This window comes from Eurytemora carolleeae, unplaced genomic scaffold (genome assembly GCF_000591075.1).
Source record: "Eurytemora carolleeae unplaced genomic scaffold, Eaff_2.0 scaffold32, whole genome shotgun sequence".
NCBI lineage: Eukaryota > Metazoa > Arthropoda > Copepoda > Calanoida > Temoridae > Eurytemora > Eurytemora carolleeae.
The window spans coordinates 289,308-307,837 of NW_019396068.1; the positions used below are offsets into that span (position 1 = coordinate 289,308).

At 34.7% G+C, this 18,530-nt stretch overlaps 3 protein-coding genes across 3 annotated transcripts; all 3 read left to right on the top strand.

The window, feature by feature from the left end:
- Positions 1–2,842: 2,842 nt before the first annotated feature.
- On the top strand, positions 2,843–8,866 carry LOC111711024 (uncharacterized). The gene is made up of 4 exons (XM_023485252.1): positions 2,843–3,047; positions 3,576–4,122; positions 6,294–6,942; positions 8,233–8,866. The coding sequence occupies exons 1-4, from the start codon at positions 2,985–2,987 to the stop codon at positions 8,471–8,473; spliced, it is 1,500 nt and encodes a 499-aa protein (XP_023341020.1). The 5' UTR covers positions 2,843–2,984; the 3' UTR covers positions 8,474–8,866.
- A 10-nt stretch (positions 8,867–8,876) lies between these two features.
- Positions 8,877–14,434, top strand: LOC111710972 (DNA-binding protein Ets97D). Its single transcript, XM_023485183.1, has 7 exons — positions 8,877–8,998; positions 10,609–10,701; positions 11,716–11,828; positions 12,301–12,452; positions 12,896–13,005; positions 13,234–13,874; positions 14,283–14,434. The coding sequence occupies exons 1-7, from the start codon at positions 8,980–8,982 to the stop codon at positions 14,412–14,414; spliced, it is 1,260 nt and encodes a 419-aa protein (XP_023340951.1). The 5' UTR covers positions 8,877–8,979; the 3' UTR covers positions 14,415–14,434.
- On the top strand, positions 14,429–16,566 carry LOC111710963 (dihydrolipoyllysine-residue acetyltransferase component of pyruvate dehydrogenase complex, mitochondrial). Its single transcript, XM_023485172.1, has 2 exons — positions 14,429–14,579; positions 14,941–16,566. Exons 1-2 carry the CDS (start codon positions 14,439–14,441, stop codon positions 16,297–16,299), a joined length of 1,500 nt encoding a protein of 499 aa, XP_023340940.1. The 5' UTR covers positions 14,429–14,438; the 3' UTR covers positions 16,300–16,566.
- Positions 16,567–18,530: the final 1,964 nt, after the last annotated feature.

Below are 18,530 nucleotides of genomic sequence, written 5' to 3' on the forward strand. Positions count from 1 at the left end.
GAGAAAACCATGAATTTAAAGACAGATAGTATATATTCCTTGCAATCGTCTCTGAAGTCTCTTTGTGGGTGCAACCCTGGATCATAATTTAACCGTGAGGTTTTTAAAGTCACGGGCAGTCGTATTACATTTGAATTTTCCAGCCGGGTCAACCTTTCCGATCCCAGTTTGTACTGTAGATCACCCGGACATTGGGTAAATAGAGCAGACACTCAATAGGACTAGCCGGTGCAACAAGGTTGACGCGGTCAGACTTAGGTTGAAATTACTTTTACTAAAGGGTGAAAAGTGTGTGAAGTCGTGTATTAATCATTAAACATTTCCAATTTTTCGGCCTATTAATAGATACGATTCAAAATTTTAATACCATAGTTCTACATTATAGTAATAGTTGGTTTACATTGCGCTTTGTGTCTCTTTTCTATTAACAATTGTATAGCTTTAATCTGTTGCTGTTTAATTCGCCATTTTTCATCGTAATTTATAAATAAGCAAAAATTGTGAAAAATTTTTGTTTAAATTGGTGCTATGCTATTAAAACATTTTTCGACCAAGTCTAAACCTTTCCTGGGGTGTGAGTGGTAAAAAAATTGAGCCCGATCGGTTCAGCCGTTCATACGTTTATTGGATACAAACAAATGTATATATAGAAATATTCTAATATCTAATTTTACTCTAATTTGTAAATCTATACAATAACTTCGCAACCTGATGATGTAAACCTTTGATATTTCAAAATTAGATTATTTAATATAATAAGATTCGATAAAATGAAATATCTATGGTCTACGACATTAGGTTGCAGAGATATATGGATTAGAAAATCAGATTTTGTGACAAAGACTCAATTCCTTTGGAATATGCAATACATATTTAATTTAGTTCGTGTATTGATATAATAAACAACTGCAAAATTAAATAGAATATTAAAAAGAATATTTATTTGAAATTAAGTCAAAATATTTTTTTTCAGATAAGAAATGGCACAGTTTTAGCGTTTCATCTGTACAACTATTATCTTAAGGTACAAGAATTAATTTATGCTAAAATATTTAACACACTCCCCTATCTCATCTCTAAAGGCAAAATCATAGGAAGAGTAGGGGGGGGTAATAAAAAAGGGTTTATGTTGCGGTGTGAGTGTATATAAACTCCGACTTCTCTTAATCTATTTTCTCTTCTTCAGTAGTTTGAATACTGGACTATTGTCCAGATATATACATTGCATATTCGATCTTAATTTGTAGGGATTAGCTAGTAATTAAGTGTGTGTGTAATTAAGATAAGCTTCTCAATTCAAAAGTATTTTTTTGTGTCTCTTTAAGTGTGTAAACTGATGTTTCTCAATTGTTCAAAACTTAATCCAGCTCTGAGCTTGAAACTTTTAATTTAACTTACAATGGATAAGAGTTATTTTTTTTTCATATGGTTAAAAACTACGGGTGTTTACTTTTACCCTCAAGTATTAATTAGTGTTTGAAACATTTGGAAATCATCAATTTATAAATTCACAAACCAGAACAATTAAATTTATTAGTTTTTGGTATGAACAGTGACGGCTTAGAGGGGATGGGAGGGACCCGTTTTTTCTTTCCACTCTGCACCTGTTGGGGCCTGAAAACCCCATGAAATCCATAGATATCACTGGTCCAAAGGGAGGGGCTTAGCCCTTATTGCCCCGCCCCCTGCAAATACGCCTCTGACCAAAAATATAACTTTTATGAGACTTAAAGTAAAACTTTTTTTATTAATAATACAACCATTTTCGACCAAAATTATAACATTTTTGAACTAAAACTAAAACCATTAAAAAAAAAAATGCAACCATATTTAAAACAAAAATTTAACCGTTTTTTAAACTATAATAAATAACTATTCTTGAAACAAAAATACAACTATTTCCCCAAAAAGTGTGAACGTTATACATGCATTTTGTAACCAAAAATATAATCATTTTCGACCAAACCCCCCTAGCATTTTTTTGACCAAAAATTTAAGCATTTCAATAATTTTTTGTTTTTGAAAATGTTATCATTGTTACTCAAAAATATAACCATTTTAGAATTTAAAAGTGTTTAATTTCTAATAATATAATGCTGGACAAAAACTACGAGAAACTAAGTATCTAATATATTTAAATTACTGCTAAGAAGGGAAGGTTTGTGTAACATCACTGGTACAAACTTGTCACCTCGTGGCTCCTCTAATTTATATTTTATGTACAAGAATACGAAAAGCAAATTTATTGAGTTACATATTAGAAATTCAAGACAAGTTTGTTCCTCTTAACAGACCTGCAACAATTGGTTGAACAAAAACACAATTCAATTTTAAATCAATTTAGTGTTTAATTAACAAATACCTATAAGTACAAGCTAAAAGCCTTCGGATTAAAAATAATGGTTTGAATTTTTTTTTCAAGTATTTTGCCTGGCTAAATTTTGGTTCATTAATGGTTCATGTTTAAGGTTAAAAATGTGGCTGTCTAAGATTTATGGATAACAATGATTAATATTTTTGGTTTGAAAAAAAATACAATAGTTTGTTGGATATATGGTTTGTTAAAATGGTTTTATATATGTCTGATTCGTCTGATTAAACAAATTTTTACATTTTGGTTAAAAAATGGTAATATTTGGCATAATATAATTCGACTTCTGAGATTTTTGTGCAAACCATTTGTTCTGAAAAACCAAACCCTTTTAATGTACCCCCTCCCCCTGTAAACCCCCCTCTTTTCAAATTTATATTTAAGAAACATCCTCCAATTACGCCGAGAGGATCCAAGCTTTCTTTTTTTAATTTCGTGAATAATTTCATTCATGTTTTCTACAGCGTAATATTATTGGTTCTCTGAGAGTTGCGGAGCAGAGACGACCTTTTATCTAGAGAATAGTGCCGCGTAGTGCGCAGGCGTGTTCAGTGTTGTAATATTAAAACTAAAAACATGGAATAAAACGGAGGAAACATATCTGTTCAGAAAAATGGGAAATACACTTTCTGAACCTATCACCACGAAGGAGACAACATCACTGCAGAATAGTTCGGTAGGATAAATAAATATTCACCACATTTTTAAAGTGAAATTATTTCGGTTTTCATGTTTTCATTCGAACGTAATCTGTCTTAATGAATTCGGCGCGTCAGTTCTGATAAGTTTTTATTTGTTTGTTTTTTACATAAACATACTTTTTCTAGTATGTCAGGCCGGATATTCTCTTCGTTATTATCAATAGTTATAAAACATCTAATGCGTGATTTTATCATTTGACATTTTTGAAGTATGACCGATTTTATTAAAGTTAATGGGAATTGACAAATCCCCCGCTAAAATTGTGTGCCATTCGGTTCAGCCGTTTTAGCGTTAAATTGAATCAAAACACTGATATAATTGCAAGGGTGTTACATAAATTCATTTATAGGTCTTCGATAAGCATCAAAAGTGGTTTGCACTCAATTTAATGCTAAAATCTTCTTTGGTTTTAACCAGACCTTAGATTTTTTGTACATATAATTCTTCTGTAATGTCATTTCCAACTTAGTAATTGTATGGTTCAAGGGATGCCTTTTTTCAGGTAATGGTAGCTTCGAGTTCCATGCAGGGATGGAGGGTATCCATGGAAGACGCCCATCAACACATTCTTGAACTCTCTCCTGAAGACCCTAAAGCGTCATATTACGCAGTATTTGACGGTCATGGTGGAGCTAAAATAGCTAAATACGCTTCTATTCACCTACACAGGATCATAGTGAACAGACCGGAGTATAAAACCGGCGATATTTCGACAGCAATTAAAGAGGGCTTTCTTGAAAATGATAGAAACATGAAGGCCTCGCCCGATCTCATGAACGAAATGGCAGGGTGTACTTCCAACGTAGTACTTATTAAAGATGGTGTCTTGTATTGTGGAAATGCCGGGGATTCTCGGTGTATTGCCGGTGTCGGCGGAACGGCGGTTGCCCTGTCGACCGACCATAAACCAAATGATCCGGCGGAAAAGCAGAGGATAACGGAAGCGGGTGGATTTGTGGAATTTAACCGAGTTAACGGAAATCTAGCACTTTCCCGGGCCTTGGGTGATTTCGTGTTTAAAATGAACGATGATTTGGACCAGGTAAACTAAATCTGAATTTGCTTGATAAATTGACATCCATTAGGATCCATTTTATTTTGATGCACTTTAAAACATATCTTTAAAAAATCAACACCGTCATTAATTTACTAGAAACCCGTCTCCTTGTTTACAAGGCTCAATAGTACTGCAGTTTCAGGGTGTAAGTGTAAATAACAGAGCATGGTTATATAAGCTTAAGAAATATCTTGCCTATGAATGCTTTTTGATGATATGGGATAATTTTGAACCATGGGTTTAAATTTCAGGGAGTTAATTTGGTAATTTAAATATTGCAAAATTTAGTATTAAATTTCTAATACTCATTTTTTAGGGACACCCAAAGATAATCAATTTCACACAACGATTAAAAAATTTGAATATATTTGAAATTTCCAAACATGTTGGGATTCCTAATCATATGATTCCCTGAGTTTGAGTTGTCGGGTTAAGCTGCAAATTTTTCGTAAAATGCAAAATTCAAAAATACGATTCCCAAGATTGCATCAGAAATAAGATTGTTATTGTTAAGGAGGGGAAACTGTGAACCTGACGAAGGAGTGGGGGGAGGGGTATTTCTTTACCACCATATTTAAGTCTTTTCGAATCCATAAAGAATAAACTTGATTAATTTTCAAAATAGAAATTTACGAGAAAAAAAAGCAATTTAGGCAATTCTTCTTTAGTAATAATAACAAATTAAACATGAATAGATTTTAATAAGTGGAATCCGTTTTTTTGATATGATTGATATGGAACAAAAGTGAAAGAAACACCTTGATGCAAAGATATTGTTTGATTTAACCAATTTATTTTTCATATTAATATACTTAAATGCGGGGGGGATTAATTAAAAATTGCAATTGATAATTCCCCCCTCCCCCTTTTTCTTCTCAGTACTTTCTATCGTCAACTAAAGAACCCTTTTATCCTATTCCGGGNATTGAACGGATAATAAATATTTTCCCAGAAAGGTGGTTTCGGGGAATGATTTTACAAGAGGATGGGTAAAAGAATCTTCAAGAAAAAAGGGGTATTTCCAATAAATTTATGTCCCCGGATAATGATTATCTAACAGCACTGACTCTCCTTCCCGTCTCAAGTTTTCATAAATATGCTTTAAAAATATTTTATTTTCTAAAGGTAATGTATGCTTGGGACAAAATACATTGTATATTTTAGAAATATCAGACAAATATTCTTCTAAAAATTGAAGAATATTTAGTTTTCCTGCTAGATGCTAGATTCTCCTAATTAATATATTAGGTTTCTTCTGCGATGAATAAAACTCAGAAATCTTTCAAAGTTCAAAATAAGGCTTGTATTTTTAACCAAACATAAAATAATCCTTCATTTTTTAGTCTTCGTAATTCTAAACTTTCGTTTATAAAACTTGGAAACTACTGCAAGGCTTCCTATGAAAATATCATGGTTCTATGTTTTCTTAAAGAAAAGCTTTATTCTCTAAATTGGGAGAACAAATTTGCCTTATTTTCAGATCATTAAAAATTATTGTTCAAATCAACATGGGAATTGGGAACTAAGAGACGTATTCAAAATCGTCATTTTTAATTTTTTTTCTTTTTTCAATGGTCGAAATAAAGATACGCCTGCTAGAGTATTTTTATGTAAACCGTAAAACACTGTTTTGTTATTCTGAAAAACTTTGTATGAGGTTCAGTAACATTTCTGCAAGATAAACAGTGAAGTTGATCAACTGTACTGTGTTTGTAAACAGAAAGCAATCAAAACATAAACAAATAAATTCTTAAAGCTGACAAACAAAATATATACGGATTGCAGCTTTCCTAAAAATCATTTACAAATACAATATCAAAATCGTCACTGAATTCCTTTGTTTATTGGGACACCCTGTATATCAAAATTGTCACTGAATTCCCATGTTTATTGGGACATCTGTATATGCCCTGGGAAAATATTAGAACAACTTTCCTTTAAAGTTTCTCTTGACGCACGCAACTTTTTTTATTGTCTAAAGGATAAATAGAACAAAAATATTTGTCAAGATATACATTTTTTATCTGAGGGAGTGTCCTTAATATCGGATTGCGCTATTGCTGTGATATAAGTTGGTTCATTTTGGGCTTATAAACGGTTATCAAGTTTTCCAATTTTTAAAATCGTCAATTCCGAACATTTGCTTTCCTTACATGCACTCAGCACTTAATACTGAGCCAAAGTACGACCCTGAGAGAAAACATATGGATAAAGCTAACCGAAAGTACGACCCTGAGAGAAAATATATGGATAAAACTAACCGAAAGTACGACCCTGAGAGAAAACATATGGATAAAGCTAACCGAAAGTATGACCCTGAGAGAAAATATATGGATAAAGCTAACCGAAAGTATGACCCTGAGAGAAAACATATGGATAAAACTAACCGAAAGTACGACCCTGAGAGAAAATATATGGATAAAGCTTACCGAAAGTACGACCCTGAGAGAAAATATATGGTTAAAGCTAACCGAAAGTATGACCCTGAGAGAAAATATATGGTTAAAGCTAATAGAAAGTATGACCCTGAGAGAAAATATATGGTTAAAGCTAACCGAAAGTACGACCCTGAGAGAAAATATATGGTTAAAGCTAACCGAAAGTATGACCCTGAGAGAAAACATATGGATAAAACTAACCGAAAGTACGACCGTGAGAGAAAATATATGGATAAAACTAACCGAAAGTATGACCCTGAGAGAAAACATATGGATAAAGCTAACCGAAAGTATGACCCTGAGAGAAAATATATGGATAAAGCTAACCGAAAGTACGACCCTGAGAGAAAATATATGGATAAAACTAACCGAAAGTACGACCCTGAGAGAAAACATATGGATAAAGCTAACCGATAACGACAGTGTTAAAACGATTTCTTTTTTGTTAGTATTGCTAAGTTCAATAAAAGCAAACTTTAACAGAATACAGTTATGAAATAATGAAAGTTTTATAAGCATATTTAAAAACTCGAACCATAACGACCAGAGGACGAATTTAAAGTATTTAAGCCGCGGCTCAAATATGGTTGGTTCCACTTAAAATTGTATTCAATGTTTCAAGATTTAAGCCGGCGCTCAATTGAAACCGGTTTTTGGCGGACTTGAGACGCGGCTCAAATTCTTAAAATTCGGACTGGGTGTATTTTCTGTATTCTTAGAGTTGATTTTTCTTCCCTGTTTTTAAGCGCGTTTCCCCCTGAATTAATTGAACCCAATAAATTAATACAAATCTTCTATACAGGAAAATAGTTCAGTTGAAGAATATTTAGCCATTTATCGAAACTGAATCTTTTCCTTTTTTATATTTTTTTGGGGGAAAGAATTCATCTCATTTTTTTTACTTATTTTATTGTCCAAGACTATTGTGGGGAAGAAAATTCAAGCTCAATTATCTTCCCTTTTCTGACTTTCCATTAAACTTGAACTAAATTGAACTGAATTAAACTAAACTGAATTAAATTATTTGAATTTCCCAGTTTTAATTAAGAAAATGCAAGCAAAGTGGAAATTTTTCCTCTTTTTAAACATTTTTTTTGTATTATTGACACATTTTTTTCTTCTTCCTCTCTTCTTTGAACTTTTTTATTTCTCTTCTCTTCTCTGTTTGGTCATACACCCCTGAAAAAAGGAAAAACAACCCTAGATCATTTATTTTCCGCAATTCTGCAAAGAAAAAAAAGTTATGACTTCTCGGGACACCATATATTTTTCAAAGGGAGGGGGGAGATTTTTAAAGAAAATGCACCCCTAGTCTAAGCCCCTCGAGATGGAATTGAACTGTCTGGCTATTTAAAAATTATCCGGATCTCCGAAACCGGATATCCGAGTTGGATAAATATCAATCAAAGCATGGAAAGAAAACGTTTTTTCCATTCAAGTGTTAAGATCCTCTGCATTGAATTAAATTCAATTTTTTCATAAAAATTGGCTAAAAGAAGCCTTAAAGACTTTTTTGGTTTAAGATATCAGTGAATCTTGCAAGACATATTAATGTTTTTAATTAATTTTACTCCTGGTTAGATCAACCTCAAAATGGAATATATCCTGAGCACCAATTGAAATTCCAACCAAATTGAACTTTGATTCAACTAACGGTTCCTTATTTGCAGATGCTTGGCACCAGACTGTCAAGTTGGAGGATTAGGCTGTGACAATATGACCGTTGTTATTGTCTGTTTCTTGAATAATAAACCCTGGAGTAGTCTGGTTGAACGCTGCTCCATCATCTCCTCGTCCTCAACCCAGTCCTCACATGAGGCTCCGGAGATAGACGAGGATACGAGAAGTTTAGTCGCGACCGCAGAAGATATTAGTCTAGGACGGGTTCCTAATCTGGAGAAATAAACACGCGTGGATTTTTGCGTAATTTCAATGAATTGTGTTGCGTCAACACTTTGGTGAATTATGAACTCAACCACAACACTTTTCAACTCAATGTTTGTCAGTAATTAATAATGTTTTGTCCAAAGCTGACAATGGACGCTAAATATGCTTGGAAGTCAATGTGGAAATATTTTAAAGAATTGTTTTTTATATAGAAGAAGGCTTTCTTGGAGGACGAATTGCTCTGTAAAGCCTTTTATCCTTATTGATGAAAATGCGAAATATTAAATAACTATTTTATTTTAATCTTGATCTGACTTAATGAATTATTATACCAAATTCTAGTCTATTTTTCCTTAAATATCTATGAAAACAAATGGCCCACGACTCATGAAATAAAGCATCTATGAATTCCATCGTATAATTGTAAATCAATCTAAAAGTATTATAAAGTATTTTTTATTAATTTTAAGATTTTCAGACAAAAATGTTGTTCCACATTAATTCTTATGATTTGTTAATGTAAAATGTTAATGGCTACTTCAGGAATCATAAACTCGATCCATTTGTAAATTTAAAGTGTTCATAAAAGTCCAGAAGTAAATACATTTCGTAGCATTACCCCTTTCCCGTAGATTTCTGAGAAGTTGGAGGGGGGGGGGGTTGAAGTTTTGTTTTCTGTTAAAACTTATCTCTTTTTAATACTTTTTGTCAAACACTCCTCAGATTTAAGGCCTTAATTGCTTGTTTTTATATCAAAATGGGGGAGGGATGAATTAATGCCAATCAAATCGGAAGAGAAGTCGATCAGAAAGTTCCAAGTATCCTGTTTTCTCATGCTCGGAAGCGTTCCATGAATAATCTGTGGTCGAATTTAAAGAATTTGAGTCACGGCATATATTAAAGTCGCGGCTCAAATATGGCTGGTTCCACTTAAAATTGTATACAATGTTTCAAGATTTAAGCTGGCGCTTGAATAAAACCGGTTTTTGGCGGATTTAAGACGCGACTCAAGTTCATTAAATTCGGACTCTGAAAACTCTGATTGTGTCGTTAATAATTGATCTCCCGGCATGACCTTCAAGTCTTTGAGAACCTAGAAATATTCCAAGACTTATTGTATCTGAAAGACGAATCTTTAAAACAGCTGTAGACCGTATCATTTAATGAGGACTCATGATACCTCTCAACTCCCGTAGTTTTATCCGAAATAGTAATACCCACAAACAAGCTGAACACCTTATTATTTGCGTATAAGAATTTTTAAAAACTTCAGATTTTAAACATACAAAATCTGTATCAAAATAATTAAAAAACATGCTCAATCCCCCCGTCCCAGCCTCTTGCTAGCTTTTATTTTTTAATCGCGCGCTTTTTTTAAGTAACGAAAAGCTCGAAATTTAATGAAATTAAGTTGCGTATGTTCGTCAAATTTTGCGTAAAATGATTTCCAAACCAAATATTTTAAAGACGACATTGTAAACATGTCTGATCATCTGATTCAAGAATTCAAGGACCCTACATTTTTTCTGTTAACAAAACAGTTCGTATAGTTTTATTTCTGTTGAAGATGACAAAAATTCATTAATTTTCAGTTTATAATTCTCTGTTATGTAACAGAAAACTAAAGATCCATATTTAAGACCTTGTGTCCAATGATGTAGCAGAATGTTGGTACTGGATCGGGGTCTATCCTAGTATTAGATTTTTTATCCCCCTCCCCCTCCTATCAATTATGTACATGACCACTTTTTCAACAATTTCAATAAAATTAGTATATACCAGGTTAGGTTAAGACACTTTCTGTGCCGAGCGCCGTGGCTAGAACAGGCTAGGGGACCGAGTGCCGCGGCTAGAGGGCTGGGCGGTGCGGCCACATAGTCAATTATATCCATTTTGTCCATAAAAGAACTCTACAAAATTGATAGGAGGGGGGAGGGGCTGGGGGCGGGGTCCAAAAAAGTTATATTAGGAAATTACCCTGGATCGTACGGTGCAGATCTTGATATTAAGTTGGAATCCTGCGTCAAATTTGTAAATAGTAAATGAAGATATTTTCGTATTTTGTTGCCAAAGCTTTAACAAATTTAATATGATGTGGGACGGTTTGTACACAGTAAAATGAATACTTTAAATTATAAATGAATCTTTTATAGTTACTCTGCTGATGCTTTCAGGCAGAATGTCAGATACTGAAGATGAGGATATTTTCTCGTTTAACTCGGCTATACCTCAACCTCGTACTACAGGAATCATTCATTCAATCTTCCTTTCGTACATTTCCTTTCTTCCTACATTTATCCTGTCTTAACTGTCCTTGCATCATGTCTTCCTGTAAACCTTTCATCCTTTCATCAGCTGTCATCTTGCCACCCTTTCATCATGTCATCCTCTCATAATCTGTAGTCCTTTCATATCCTGTTATCCTTTCATCCTTTCACACTCTGTTATCATTTTATCCTGTCATCCTCTCATAATCTTTTATCCTTTCCTCCTTTCATACCCTGTTATATCCTCTCCTTTCTTATCATGTTATCCATCCTTTCCTCCTTTCATACCCTGTTGTATCCTCTCCTTTCTTATCATGTTATCTATCCTTTCCTCCTTTCATACCCTGTTATATCCTATCTTTTCATGTGAAGTTATCCTTTCATCCTTTCATGTCATGTTATCCTTTCATCCTGGCATGGCATCTAATCCTTTCATTCTACCATGGCATGTTATCCTTTCATCCTACCATTGCATGTTATCCTTTCATCCTACCATGTCATGTTATCCTTTCATCCTAAAATGGCATGATATCCTTTCATCCTACCATGGCATGTTATCCTTTCATCCTACCATGGCATGTTATCCTTTCATCTTAGGGCATTATTCAAGAGCATCTATGAAACCGGGCTTGAAAAAATGAGACACTGAACACATGTGTATTGTGTATTATCAATCATATAGAGTTTGGTTTTCAACCTGGGACTTTTTCAAGAAATTTTTCTGAAAAAAGCCATTTCCACAAAGTTTTTCACTTGCCGAATAAGTTGGAACACTAAATTTTAGTTCTTAGTTTTTCATTGATTTATTTTCAAAGAACTGCAGCGAATTTCGTCTTTTTTTCTGATCTTTTTATGTGAAACCCTTAAGTTAATTATTGGATTCGTCCTGTACACTGTACAGTAGGTATGTCACCACATCATACCTGAAATAGGTTCGTTCTCTCTCGTCTCAATAATCTATAATCTTGAAGACATAAATGTTTGATTATGTAGAAGATCTTGAGGTTGCACAGCTCATGGATATCCGGGAACCCTTACAGAACCTTAGAATCATCCTACAGCAAAGATTCAATGCAGATCTTTCAGACTATGATTTCTGGCTCCAGGTATGTGTTAAACCAGCCGCCTTGCAACTTAAAGGGACTATACGCGTAATTTCCAATGACTCTAAGTTCAAAAATGGCAATGTTCCATTCACAACGGTTCCCTTTAAGAATTTGGCTGATCAAGTATGAAATAGATTTCAATGTTTATAATTTTAAAACCCAATTCTTATAAATTGTGGATTCTGTTCAACTTGAGCATTTCTACTGCAGGAAAACATAGCGATTATCACAATTAGGCAGGTTTTTAAACCTAGAAAATTGACGCAATATCTTCCACATCAATGATTATATAAAGGCTTCAAGGGTACCATTGTTAATCGGACATTGCCATCTTTCCATAGAGGCTCTTTTCAAATTATTCTTACAGTCCGTTTTAATGAAAAACTTTTTATTCTTAAACTTGTCATAAAGAAAAAAGATTATTTCTTTTTGTAAAATTTTCTCCGGTTTAAAATATAACTTTCTTCCCCAGGATTCCCAGATCCTGGAGCCTCATATGAACCTGGTGGATCAATGTGTGCAAGGAGAAGGATTGGTTCAGATCAATGTTGAACTCAAGTCCGAGGGTGGGCTCAACAAGATTAATATTATGGATGTATTGAAACCTCCTGATGAACCGATGAGGTGATAAATTGTTATTAATCTGACAAAGGAGGAAAAATCCTCCCTTTCCGTAAAAATGCTAAATAATTTTAAAATCTGCTTTCGGAATTGATTTCTTCTTAAATCACGGATTAGTGAATAGTGAATATATTTTTCCATACTATAAAAACTTTCTCATCGATTTTCAGGAACAGTTTGTGCCAATCAAACTGAATATTATTCAAATAATAAAACAAATCTAAAAAACTATTTTCAAAATAAAAATTACTCCATGTTTTAACAAGATACAGAACGAGAAGGATTTCTCAAAAAAACGAATTGATATGCGTTTCCAAAACCCCAAAATTGCTACGAATATAAAGTTTAAAAGATTGAAGAACGTCGCCGTTATAAATTCCTGATTTCTAGTGCCGGGGGGNTATCCGAAACAAATTGTTATAGTGTTTTTAATACTCCTTATACAGTGAGGAGGATAAGACAGAGGACGAGGTTGAGGATGAAGAGGAGGAGGAGGAGGAAGTTGAACCTGAACCTACAAACAAGGATAATGTCACAAAATGGGTTGTTTGCTCAGGTAGATAACTAAAGGGAGAACATTTTTAAATTCAGTCATTTTTTGGACATTGTTAAATTTGTTTTTAACATTTTTTTTTATATCTATGTAATTGTTTATTCGTTTTAAGAGACTGTAATCGGTGAGATTGTGAAAAAGTTAAATGAAGTCTTATTTAGTTATATTTACTGTAACTTTGGGATTTTTAATATCTTTCCATTTTGGGATTTAAAGAGTTCATTATTTCAGCATTCCGAAAGGAGCAGGAGCGTTTAAAAATCCCAACCGACCCTGCACAATGGAACCTAACCCATGTCCAGCACTGGCTTCGCTGGGCCATCACAACCTTCAAAACTGCCTCAATCCAACTCAAAGACTGGTCAAATATCAACGGGATGCAGCTCTGTGATTTGAGCCATTCAGACTTTAAGAAAAAGGTTTCCATTGACCCCGGAGACCTGTTCTGGACCCACCTGGAGCTCCTCAAGAAGTGTCAGTTTGTTGCTGTTGTTCAGAAAGCTCCGACAACTCTGACGGAGCGAAAGTATAGTGTTGGTTCAAAAGGAACTACAGTTGCTGCCAAGAGGAAGAAACCTGTGACTCTAGGTGTAGCGAAGGAGAACAGGGTTGCTCCGATACCAGACGGTTGCCCTGGGAACCGGAGCGGGAACAATGGTCAGATTCAACTCTGGCAGTTCCTCCTGGAACTGTTAACTGACAAGGAACACAGAGAAGTGATACAATGGAACGGGAACGATGGAGAGTTTAAGTTGAGTAACCCTGAGGTGGTTGCCCAGCTGTGGGGGGCTCGGAAGAATAAACCAAACATGAATTATGAGAAACTTTCACGAGCCTTGAGATACTACTATGATGGAGATATGATCTCTAAGGTTAAACTTTTATTCTTGTCTTAAGATTAAATTTATTGATTGTTTATTCCTTATATCTTTGCAACCCGATGTCGTAAACCCTTGATATTTCAAACTATGAATTCTGTGAGATCAAATAGTCTAAGGTTGCAATATCAATGGTTGAAACCATTAGGTTAATAAGATACGGGGATTAGAATATTTGAGTAAGTGGCAAAGACTCAATTCCTATTTTTATGTTTCATGGTAGTTAAAGATATTCAGTAGCAGTGTTATTTAAATATATTTTCTAATGTAACATTTTGATTTTGTTGTTGTGTAAACATTAAAAAATAACGTATTTATTTTCCACGCACAACTTTGCAAATGTTAAAATTTTTGGCTTCGTTCCATTTTTTCTTCTTTTAGCTGTAATGTATTTTGTTTCAGGTGCACGGAAAGCGATTTGTTTACAAGTTTGTCTGTGACCTCAAGCATTTAATCGGTTATTCAGCCTCCGAGCTCAGTCGGCTCGTCTCGGAGTCGGAGGCTAAATTTTTCGGGAGCCAAATAAAATTATAAAATAGATTTATACTTTCAGATAGAATGTTGGGTACAAGTCAGAATATAAAGCGAAGTTTGGGTCGTCTAGCGAGCTCACAGCTTCACAGACAAGCAGGACGGGTCTCTGTCGTCTCATTCAACCTCAGAGAGAAGTCAACTGTCGCAACTGGTTTTTCAAAACAGGTTAATCATCAAACCATAATTTATATTGTCAATAAGGCAATCAAACCTGAATGGGAACTCAGCTATGACTGGAATTTGAAATTTCTCCAGACCTATTCTGCTTCTTTCTCAATATAGTTGGGATTTATAATTTAGTTTTTTCATAGAAATGTGCTTCATTCATGCCACAAGTCTTGACTCATTAAAACAGGATTACCCAACTGAATAAACATTTGTAAATTTTTAGATAAAGCTAGATTTTCTTATAAAATAAAGAATAACAATTTATACGTCAAAAAAGAAGAGATGGGGAGGCTAATCCTCTCCATTCAAATTTGGTTTTGAGAGAACTTTTACCCTTTGATAAATGTTTTATTTTAAGGTTCCACTTCTCCGTACCTCAGAGATGAGAGTAAATGTTAGAGGGTTTGCTGATTATCCTTCACACATCAAGGTTGCGCTGCCAGCACTCTCACCAACCATGGAGATGGGAACTATCGTCAGCTGGGAGAAGAAGGTTGGAGATCAGGTCAGCGAGGGAGATCTTCTTTGTGAGATAGAGACGGATAAGGCAACTATGGGGTTCGAGACTCCTGAGGAAGGATATCTCGCCAAGATTTTCCTGCCTGGAGGAAGCAAGGATATACCTATTGGTAAACTCTTGTGTATTATCGTCGAAAAAGCTGAGGATGTTGCACAATTTGCGGATTTTCTTGATGACGGATCCAACGCTTTGACACCCAAAGCTGCTCCCAAGGCTACTGCTCCAGCACCTTCTGCTCCCGCTCCAACTCCAGTTATTGCTGCTCCCGCTCCGATAGCCGCAGCTAAACCTGCTCCTGTTATCAATTCTCCCGTTAAGCCTCCCTCCGGAAACAGAATATTTGCTAGTCCTGCAGCTAAGAGGGTTGCGGCGGAGAAAGGAATTGATCTCTCTTTGATAAAATCAGGTTCAGGAATGGATGGAATGATCACATCAAGAGATGTTGAGAGCTTCAAAGCCCCTGCAGCCGCTGCTACTGCCTTTCCTTCAGGGTTTCCCCTGGGGGATATGTTCTATTCAGACGCAGACACATCAAGCATGCGTAAAGTCATTGCCAAAAGATTGCAACAGTCAAAACAGGAAATTCCGCACTATTATCTCACAGTTGAGTGCAACATGGATTCTACGATGAAACTACGCCAGGAAATAAACAAAACCTATGAGAAGGAAGGAATTAAGTTATCTGTAAATGATTTTATTATTAAAGCAACAGGTCTAGCCTGCAAAAGAGTTCCTCAGTGCAACAGTGCCTGGATGGACACTTTTATCAGGGAGTTCCACAGCTGTGATGTCAGTGTAGCGGTGGATACAGGAAAGGGGCTCATCACCCCCATAGTAACTAATGTTGAGAGCAAGGGTTTGGCCGAAATATCCGAGACTGTAAAAGAATTGGCGGGCAGAGCAAAGGCGGGTAAACTTCAGCCTCATGAGTTCCAGGGCGGTACTATCACTGTATCAAACCTTGGCATGTTCGGCATCAACCAATTTACCGCCATAATCAACCCGCCGCAGGCCTGCATCCTTGCCATTGGTGGAACAGAGAAGAAGGTTGTTGTTAAAGGCGGCGAACCCGCCGTTTCTGATGTCATGAGAGTAACAATGTCTTGTGACCATAGAGTAGTTGACGGGGCAGTTGGCGCGCAGTGGCTTCAGCACTTCAAGAAGTTTCTGGAAAATCCGCAATCAATGTTGTTGTAAATCTAGTCTTTTAAATATATCCTGGTGATTACTAGTTCGGGAACCACCAAGTTCACAATTCCAGCTTGTCCTCGATACATGAAAACAAATAAAATTTATTTCGCTGTAAAACACTTCTAAATAATTTTTTTCAAGCCACACTTTGATGTTTATTAGACTTTTTAAAATTGAAAAGTTATGATTATTTTTTTTAACTTTTTTGCTTAGTGAGCACATTGAATGTATAATGTAGATAAATTGTTTTAAAATAAATAACTCTAATGAGAAGCATTTTTAAATGCCTTCTAGACGCAATGCAATATCAGAAGTGTTTTAAGAGGAAGTGAATTAAATAAAAATTATACCAGACACGATCAGAATAAAAGCAACCCTATTTTTATTAAAAAAAGAGATTGTTTAAAGGGAGTGACCGGCTATGTAAGGTAGTTGAACTGAGGACGCAGTGTTGTCGAAAACTTCTTTAGGATTCATTTGAGACATATTTCACTTTATAAAAAACTGTAAATCCTGAGTTTGAGCGCAAATTCGACGTTCAAAACTCCTGATTTGGGGGTGGATACGCTTTCAGAATTAGTTTTTTTTTTTTAATTATTAAATAACGACAACGAAAAATAAAGTAAAAATTATACAGTAATCTAATTAGATGGCTAGGAACATATTTCACAAAAGAAATTTGTCAATGAAGCAATGCTAAAATCGATTATTTCTTTTTCATTATTATATTGAATTTTCTTTGAAATTTTTCGCAGATTTCTTCAAATTCTTTAAATGTCGTCTTTTCAATAATAGTTAAATAAAATCTGCGAACAACTTTGTGAAAAACGAGAAACTAGAATAATGAGATAATAAAAAACTAATAATTGAACAAGATTACTTATTTTCGATGATAAGATTAATTTTTATTTTCTCAAAATGTTCCTAAACATGACGTCTGTAGTATTGTAGAATATTTTTACATTTTAAATTTTAACTAATAATTTAAAAAAACTAATTCTGAAAGCGTATCCACCCCCAAATCAGGAGTTTTGAACGTTGAATTTGCGCTCAAACTCAGGATTTACAGACTTATAAAAAGTGAAATATGTCTCAAATGAATCCTTAAGAAGTTTTTCACAACACTGCGTCCTCAGTTCAACTACCTTACATAGCCGGTCACTCCCTTTAAGAGATATAGAATGTAAATATCATAATATGAAAATTCAAATTCGAAGGTTTGTCTATAGAAGGAAATCTGTGGCACATTGGCGACAGCAGTAATCACTTTCGAACGCCTTTTTTTTTAATAAACAACATGTAAACACAAACTTTTGACGAGACATTTGAGAAAAAAAGGAATTTAACGTATAAATGTAGAACATTATTTTGCCAATATCTGGAAAATGGCCTTACACAATGCAGATTGCTGTGTAAAATGTTCGTAGGTTGGAGTCCCTATTTGTCCTCATATTTCTCACTGCACATTTGTATTTAAATTTGGCTTAAAGCTTTACAATTCATGAACATTTTTGCTTACAAGTCCAAGTTATACTATAGAAAGCTTGGATATAAACAAGAATTTAAGGCCTTTCATGATTATGGGAGCAGGGAAGGCATGGCCGGCCATTTTAGCCAAAACATTTTTTCCTTCCAAATATTTGTTAAGTATGTAAAGCAGTCTAATAATTGAACACACAATTCATTGATAATTTAAATTTCTTTATAGTGCGGCTGGATTTTTAAAAATCGCTATTGCAATGCACTAAATTCATCTTATAAGCTTGTCGGAATCTTATAATGCTTGCCGGAAGACTGAAATGTGGGGGCAAAGAAGACCAAAGGATTGTGGCTTATGGCTGCGGGAAGACAAAAAAGCTAATATTTGGCATGGAAGGGGAAAATGTCGTGGCTTAGAGCGCCTGCCCGGCTCACCATGACTGATAAGCGACCACAATTTACACTATGATGAAAAGGATATTCATGGTTTACAGTTTTAGATAAAATATCATTTGAGAATCAAGATATTTCACCTTTAATGTGCATGTTCGAAATTCGAGGGTTGAAGTCGTTGAAGCTGCAGCTGAAGATCGAAAGGGCTGGGACACCCCCTCACTGGAAATTGATTTCCAAAAATAGATTTTTAAAACATTTTGCCTGATACGACACTGCATGCACAGTGGATGCTCTGTTAGAAACTGCCGTTTCATCGTTTGAACTTATTTCTTTGAATATTATACCGGCATGTTTTTAAATTT